This window comes from Aplysia californica, unplaced genomic scaffold (genome assembly GCF_000002075.1).
Source record: "Aplysia californica isolate F4 #8 unplaced genomic scaffold, AplCal3.0 scaffold00033, whole genome shotgun sequence".
In the NCBI taxonomy this organism is placed as follows: domain Eukaryota; kingdom Metazoa; phylum Mollusca; class Gastropoda; order Aplysiida; family Aplysiidae; genus Aplysia; species Aplysia californica.
In genome coordinates, this window is record NW_004797303.1 from 906,266 (window position 1) to 915,041 (window position 8,776).

At 40.5% G+C, this 8,776-nt stretch overlaps 1 protein-coding gene across 1 annotated transcript in view; it reads right to left on the minus strand.

Moving 5' to 3' along the window:
- Positions 1-8,776, minus strand: part of LOC101862166 (leucine-rich repeat-containing protein 58) — a 41,557-nt gene that overhangs the window by 27,613 nt on the left and 5,168 nt on the right. Inside the window, exon 2 of the mRNA XM_005091625.3 lies at positions 196-451. Within this exon, the coding sequence (XP_005091682.1) occupies positions 196-451 (256 nt within the window). The remainder of the gene's footprint in view (positions 1-195; positions 452-8,776) is intronic.

Here is an 8,776-nt window from a genome sequence, read left to right on the forward strand (position 1 = left end):
GAGGAAGGAAGGAAGGAAGGAAGGAAGGAAGGAAGGAAGGAAGGAAGGAAAGAAGGAAGGAAGGAAAGAAGGAAGGAAGGAAAGAAGAACGAAAAAAAGGAAAGAAAAGGAGACAACGATCAAACCAAACCCAATTCTCATGAAGGAACCACCACCACCACCAACAACAACACCACAGAAGGCCACGGAACTGACCTGCACGAAGCGGTTGACCAGCGGGTTATTCCGCAAGCTCAGCTCCACCAAGTTCAAGGCCACGATCTCGGTGGGCAGAGTGCTGAGCTTGTTGTTGTGCAGGCTCAGGCTCCGCAGCTTGCTCAGGTTGAGCAGCGTGGGCGGCAGGCTCTGCAGCTGGTTGTCGCACAGCACCAGTGACGTCAGCTCGCTCAGGTAGCCCACCTCCGCCGGGATCTCGGCCAACTGGTTACCTCCTAGGTACAGCACGTGCAGTCTGTAAGGATACATAGTATCATGTTTCTTTATTTATAGATTTTTACAGCACTTGCAACACAATTTTTCATTTTTAAAAACAATTTTTTGGTAAGTGTTCGATGGCGCTCGCAACTGCATCAGGTCATATCGCGAAGGACACATTTAACATTCTCAGTTGGTAGGACATTTTGAAATCTGCCCGGGTGGCGGTCGAAGCCTACTCTTATCGATTTGAGACCACCAAGGGATCTTTAAAGTGTGCAACTTGCACACGGGCCCTCCGAGATTTTTCGCCCTTGTCCAAGAAGGCTAGGTGTAGATCTTTCCTACCAGAAGATCGGGGTGTGGCTGAAAGACAGCAGCAAGAAGGGGCCAAAAAGTATCAGTAGAAAGGCTGCAGAAAGAGCCAGGATCCCAGAGGAGGGGGGCAAAGGAGGCGAAGGGGTGGGGGCAGAAAGTGGAGACGAAAGCAGACGACAGAACATTGCTTGAGAGCAAGAAAGGAGGTGGAGGGAGACAAGTTGAGAGAAGAAATTTTTTTCTGTCGGTACCCTGTTTCGAACCTGGAACCTTTGAATTAGAGGCGAACACCTTAACCTCTAGGCCACGAGAGCGCCAAGAATTTTTCAAATTTCTCGTTATTAGGAACTGAACACTGTAATTAATTCTGGGGTAGAGAAGTGCCGAAGATTTGAGGCGTTACAAGAGAGTTACAAACACAAAAAAGGTGGGTGGTTGGCGGGTGCTCTGGTGCGGTTTGCCTCTTCTTTCCTATCAAAAGTCTATCTTCCTTATCTCCCCTTCTTCTTTTTTATGTTTGTTACTCTCTTGTAACACCTCTAATCTTTTGGCGCTCATATGACCTTATGCCTTATGCAGTTGCGAGCGCCGTAAAACCTCTACTAAAACTAAACTAAACCACAAAAAAGAAGGAGAGAATTGTCATCTTATTCCGAATAGTCTCGCATTTTTTTCCGTTTTAGAGTTTTACGGCCCTTGCAGTACAATAAGGTCATATATAAGTGCCGAAGATTAGAGGTGTTAGAAGGCAGAGACAAACACACACACACAAAAAGGATGGGAGATAAAGACAATAGATGTTTTATAGGAAAGAAGGAGCAAACCACACCAGAACATCCGCAAACCACCCACAGAAAAAAAAGAGAGAGAGAGAGAGAGAGAGAGAGAGAGAGAGAGAGAGAGAGAGAGAGAGAGAGAGAGATTCATATCAGTGTCGAAGATTTTAAAAAAGTAACATACAACAAAGAAAAGTGAAAGAGAGATTATACGGACCATAGATGTTGGATATGTTTAGAAAGAGTTTTACATAACGGCTCACGCAACACAAAGAGATCATATAGGTGCCAAAGACTATAGGCTGGACACAAGACAATTTTAAACATAAATAAACAAATAAATTTTTTTTTTTTTTTTTTTAAAAGAAGGACGTTGAAGTGAGCTCACTCAGGTAGCCCACTTCGGCCGGGATGTCGGCCAACTGCTTACCTTCTTGGCACAGCACGTGCAGTCTGCCGGGACAAACATCGAATTAACATTTTATTTGTTGTATAAGTATAATAAAGACATGTTCACCTGAGAGGACATCAGAGCCGCGCACTTTCGAGAAAAAAACAGTCAAAGCCGCGCCCTTTTTTAAAATGTTATTAATACAATTAGACTGCCGATTACCAAAACAGTACCATCCAAGAATTTACGTTCGCCCAGCGTATTACTGGGCGTGGGACCAGATACCAAAATAATCAAGATTTTGCATTGAAAGAACAGGCTTTTCGTGGATAAAAACATATCTACAGGACAGGGGCAGCATTTTCTTGCTCTTTCAGGATAAAAATTGAAGTAGTGAGACTTGCCCATCTGCGTATATTGCTTGTTACACATTCTCCCTTCTGTCTTGGTAGTGCCTATCTGTTTGGTCTGTGTTTTTAGTTTCAGCTTTAAAATGGTCTGGAAACCGCTTTATCAAACGTCTGGCAGAAAGACGAAGAATATATTTAGATGGGGGCCGTACAGATTAATTGTGTCAAGGGGAATTTGGTCGTTGGGTGGAATCGGCAATTTAATTGTTTCGACATTGTCAAAAAGTGCTCGGCTCCGATAAGTTTTTTCTTGAAAGTGCGCGGTTCTGATAGGTTTTTTTTCGTGAAAGTGAGGGGTTCAGATAGTTTGCTTTTTTCGTGAAAGTGCGCGGTTCTGATAGTTTTGTGGGGGGGGGTTTCTCGTGAAAGTGCGCGGCTCTGATAGTTTGATTTTTTTCGTGAAAGTGCGCGGCTCTGATAGTTTTTTGTTTGTTATTTTCGTGAAAGTGCGCGGGTCTGATAGTTTTTTGGTTGTTGTTTTTTCGTGAAAGTGCGCGGCTCTGATAGTTTTTGGGGGTTTTTTTTCGTGAAAGTGCGCGGCTCTGATAGTTTGTTTTTCTCGTGAAAGTGTGCGGCTCTGATAGTTTTCCGTTCAGCTTCAGTTTTAGTAAGCGTTTTGCGGCACTTGCAACACAAAGTTTCATATTATACTACATCCGTGTTTCTAAGATTGAAAAAGTTTACTTGTTTTGTTTGAGTAAGTTCAGTTTTAGTAAGAGCTTTGCGGCAGAGATGCAACAAACGTATGTTCATATCCCCGTCTATCAAAGATTTAAAAGTTTGTTTTGTTTGAGTAAGCTTAGTTTTAGTAACAGTGTTACGGCACATGCAAAACAAATATGTCCATATCTAGTGGAAGAAAGATAAGGGTAGACCCTACAAAATTGCAACAAAAATGAAAATTACATGGTCCGACAGTTAAAATTGCGTGTAATAACATATTAAAAATCGGCATTCGAAATCGCGGAGGAAATTTTTTTAAAATCCGTCTTTCAAAGATTAAAAAGTTTGTTTTGTCTGAGTAAGTTTAACTTTAGTAAAAGTTTTTAATTTTTTTTAATAGTAGAGGGTTTTACGGCGCTCGCAACTGCATACGGTCATATGAGCGCCAAGGTGCGGGTGTCAACAGAGAAGTACTTACAAGGAATCAGACTTACTCTGCTCACCTCTCTAGCTTCAACAGCACAGAGTCTGCTTCGACCATCAAGGTTTAGTAGAGGTTTTACGGCGCTCGCAACTGCATAAGGTCAAATGAGCGCCAGAAGATTAGAGGTGTCACAAGAGAGTAACAAACATAAAAAAGAAGAAGGGGAGATAAGGACGATATATGTTTAATAGGAAAGAAGGAGCAAACCACACCAGAGCACCCGCCAACCACCCACTTCGACCATCAAGGCACCCCGGAAATAGAAGGTCACAAGAGTGACAAACATACAAAAGAAGTAGAGGAAAATGACAATAGTAAGGATTAGGAAAGAAAAAGCAGCAGTTCCCTGTTGCAGATCAGGCACAGTTATGAGCGTGACATGATGAATCAGCCCATTTACAATTCTACTGAGCTTGAACGAGAAATGTCCCCCCTTTGGGAAAGGCCTAAAGACACTACAGTCATTGGCACTGCCCCCCCCCCCCAGGGGGGGGGGTAAAAGTTTTACGTCCTAGCAACACAATACAAGTTCATATAAGTGCCGAAGATTAGAGACGTTTACAAGAAAGTAACACACACAAAAAAAGGACATCACAGCACCCGCCAACCACCCACACACATTCATTAACATGTAAACACGTCCAGTTTTAGTTTAAAGTTTATTTTACGGCACCTGCAACACATTAGTTCATATCAGTGTCGAAAATTAAGGGTTTACATTACAATAATACAAAAAGAGTAACATGTATAAAAATAATACAAAAAAGGAAGAAAGAGATAACAAGAATAGATATTTGATAGCATAGCAAATGAAGGAAAAGAAGGAGCATACACACCACACCAGAGAACCCGCGCTTGCAACACAATAAGGTCAAATTAGAGCCGAAGATTAGAGGCGTTACACACGAGAGTGTAAAAACGCACAAAAGGAGAAAAGATAAGGACAGTATTATGTTTGACATCTTTTCTTTTATAGTAGAGGGTTTTACAGCGCTCGTAACTATATGAGCGCAAAGGGGTGGGTGTCAACAGAGGAGTCTTTACAGAGAATCAGACTTATTCTGCTCACCTGTCTAGCTTCAACAGCACAAGGTCTGCTTCGACTATCAAGGCACTCCGGAAATAGCAGGTCACAAGAGAGTGACAAACATACAAAAGAAGTAGAGGAAAATGACACTAGTAAGGATTAGGAAAGAAAAAGCAGTAGTTCCCTGTTGTAGATCAGGCAGTTATGAGCGTGACATAATGAATCAGCCCATTTACAATTCTACTGTGCATGAACGAGAAATGTCCCCCCCTTTGGGAATGGCCTTAGAAAGACACTACAGTCAGTGGCACCGCCCCGTGGGGGGGGGGGGGGGGAGGGAGGGGTTGACACATCCGCCAATCACTCAATGGAAACGTTTAGGTAAAAAATGGCACAATTTAGACAGAGACAACAGGGTGAAAGAAGAGATTTGTTCGTTTCTTGAGGAAAGAGAAAAACATCGACATTATTATTCATGGCCATTTAATAGTGAGAAGAGAAAAGACAAAACACAGACAGGCAGACAGACAGACAGACAGACAGACATGACAAAGGGAAAGTTAAGAAGTAAAACCTACCAGTAGCATCATCCAACCACCCTTAAAGATTATTGAGTGACATTCAAAGAAAAGGAGTATATATATATATAACACGGCGATAGATGTTTGAAAGTTTGAGGGTGTTAAGTCCGAATCGACGCAATTTGGACAGAGTCACAAAGACAACAGAAGTTTGATTGAATAGAAGTCTATGAGGAACTACCAACCACCTGCAGCACCCTCCCAACCTGCAATGATGACTGTAACCCCCCCCCCCCTTCTCATAGAGAACTGGCAATAACTTGAATAAAATAAGTCAAGAGCACAGTCTAGAAATATTACATAATCAATATAATACTTTTATTTTAAAATACATGTTAATTTTATTTCTTTTATAATTCAAGGAAGTAAATGTATTGAACAATTTTTTATGCATGACAGGTACTTATATTGCATTATATTGACAAGAAATTTTCAACAGTTTTTAATAATTTCTTTTATTTTTATTAACAAGCAATCAATGTATAATAGACCCACATGATTAATTTTGATCTCAGATTTTTTAAGACTTCATGCCAACACCATGCATGCATAATAAATCTGACAACTTTTTTTACGCTGCTGCTAGAATTTTGATTTTTAAAAGTAATTATGAGGCATTGTGGTGAAATCAGGCACTCGTCAAAATAATAAAATCGAAGAAAACGGCATTTTTCTTCCCACTTGACAATTTTTATGGAATTTTAATTTTTTGCTTAACACTTTAATATGTCCATCTAAAAACACACTGCTGTCTGGCTTTACTGAAAAACGTTGAATAAAGGCACAAAAGAACATACAATTTCCAATGATTCTTAAACTTTGAAAGTCGCCAAACTTTGGCAGCCATTTTCTATTTAATTTTACTCCTGAAACCAAGCGATCCCACCTGCTTCAATTCGAAATATCTCGACTTCTATTGAAGATGGATACTTTTTTTTCATCGAAAGCAAGACAAATGAACAAGATCTAAGATTGTATCAGTAACTCCATATGCCCAAAGATTGACGAGCGCCTGATTCCACGGCATCTTGACACAATTACGTGTATATAGAGGCAGGAGGGTGCGGAGGCTGAGCGGTTAGTGCGCTCGTCTCCGAAGCGGAAAGTCACGGTTCGAGCCTCAGTTCGGACACAGAATTTTTTCGCCCCCTCCTGCCCACCCAGCAGTAATGGGTACCTGACTTTGAGTTGTGGAAGTAAAAGCACCGTGGAAAGGAACTGGCCACCCTACCACAGTATGCCAAAGGCCCAGAATGCTGTCTCACTAACAAGGCAATCCCCAATGTCTGGATTAGATGCGGGGAACAAATTTACTTTTTTATATTGAGGCAGACATTTTCAATCTTGAATTTCTACTGCAATTGATGTATGTAGATCTATAAATCACTATAGAATAGAGCAACATTATATGGGCTGATTGCCCGTCCCCTTTGTATATCAGACCATGAAAATGTTGATTTTTACTTTTAGTAGTTTATACATGTATGGCGAGCCAGTTGAGCTGGCCCACAGTCATCGCTTGGTTGTGTACAGTCATATTTTTTATTATATATAAGAAAAAATCTAAGAAACCCCAGACAATCCATTTTTGTTTTTATAAAAAATTTTAAAATTTAAACTGTTTGTTTTAATTGCAGCTAGCTATTATTCATAATTTCTTTCGAGTTTGGAAGAACCTTTTATGCAAAAATAGATTCAAATTAAAATTTTTAGTACAAACAAATTGCACTGCTTTTGTGGGTCAAACAGTAACAGGTCATACTGAAATACGAAAAGCCATGGAAAAGACATGAAAAGACGCGAAAAGACTCGAAAAAGACAAGATTTTTAAAAGATTAACTTCAGACTTCAGACTCTTTATATCAGGGTTATTTTGATCAAATTTGGGGTAATCCTAACCATCTACGGTCCCTCTACAAGTTTGTTTATATTCCGCAATGATGAACACCTGAGACTTCTGGACGAATGCCAGATTGGGGCATGACATCCTTTGGATGTTTCATTTTCATTTTTGTCGCATTACAATTAATATTAGTAAAATGTTACTATGTAATTTTTTTCCTGTGATAGGACTTTCCTTACTTTATGGCCCTGGGTACCTATCATGTGACAAGAGGAAAATTACGTTGTTAAACTCGCGACTTGTGGATTTTTGCCATGCAACTCTCTCCGCATGAATTCTTTTTGTTTTGTTTTTGGTAATAAAAGTGTTTACTGAACTGCATCATAAGGTCGTATGAGAGCGCTCTGAATTTTCAGTTGGTAGGAAATTTTTAATTTTGCCGGGGTGGCGGCCGAAGCCTACTCTTGAACATATTGATTTTGGACCACCAAGGGACCTTTAACGTGCACAACTTGCACAAAGGACCTACGGGATTTTTCACCCTTGTCTGAGAAGGCTAGGTGCAGATCGTGTCTTTTCGCATTTTAGTATGACTGGGTCAAACTGCTGTATTTCTGTTGCAGATCACTCACACTGGTCACCGTCTGTGGCAAATCAATTATAATTTCCAAGAAAATTTGTAACCTCCTTTTCTGAAAAACATCAAATTATATCCAAAAACCAGGGGGCATGCCCCTTCAACGCCCCCCCACCCCCCTTATTTTTTTTACCTTTTAGGCTCTGGGGAGCATCATTATGACCCCCTGCCTGTAATTCCCCGATTGGTCCATCACAGAACGGAACCAGGAAATTTACTGTACAATTATTAGGTTTGTGAGTGCCTTAGTGATAGTTACAAAGGATACAAAAAACTACAAAAGCTGCAGATCTGTACTTTTAAGATTGTCAATGAATAATTGTGCTACAAGGAAAGAGAAAGAGAGGAAGGCAGAGAAGGAGATGGGAGGACAACATTACAGACTGGACAGGAAAGACGATGGGTGACAATCTGAGGAAAGCAGAAGACAAAAATAGATGGCGAGAGCTGGTTTTCAGATGCAGTGGTGCCCCCACGGTTGCCCCAACCACGGGGAAGAAGAAGAAGAAGAAGAAAAATGTGCTATCCAATCATCAAAATCATCATGAATATATATATACAGTAGAGACATCTTGAATTTTCATTCTGATGTAGCAAAAAAGTGGTCCTTACTGGTGGACTATTCTATAGAGGTTATAATTAATGAGGCAGACTTAGAATTCTTTCATATGCTATTATTGTATAAATTATTTGTGAATCTATCATGTAATAATTTACATATATTATAAATAATGACATGAGGGAACGGACACATCAGCAGCAACACTGGCAAAAACAGGGCTGAAACTGAAAATCAAAACAAACGAAACAATTAGATTTAAATTATAAATACAAAAATAACAATGACAAAATCTTAATTTATCATAAATCCAAGCAGTGGCTATGTTCACAGCACCCTGAATGCAGTTTGCAGCCCTGTTGAGGCTTCATTCACGGCACTGTCAAGCTTCGTTTAGACAGAGCGTCCACTGTCGGAAGTAAGCTGGGTTTAGTCAGTGATGACAGTGACATAATATTTCGGCCTGGGTCCATCCCATGAGAAGAAGGAAAATGAAGCAGTGACCCTTGACCAAATAGACCATTCGTCATTTTCCTTTACACTGAGTTGAAAGCGTGCAATTTTGTCTGCAAGCAGTGTGTGTGTGTGTGTGTGTGTGTGTGTGTGTGTGAGTGTGTGTGTGTGAGAGAGAGAGGGAGGCAGAGAAAGAGAGAGACAGAGGGAGAGAGAGATG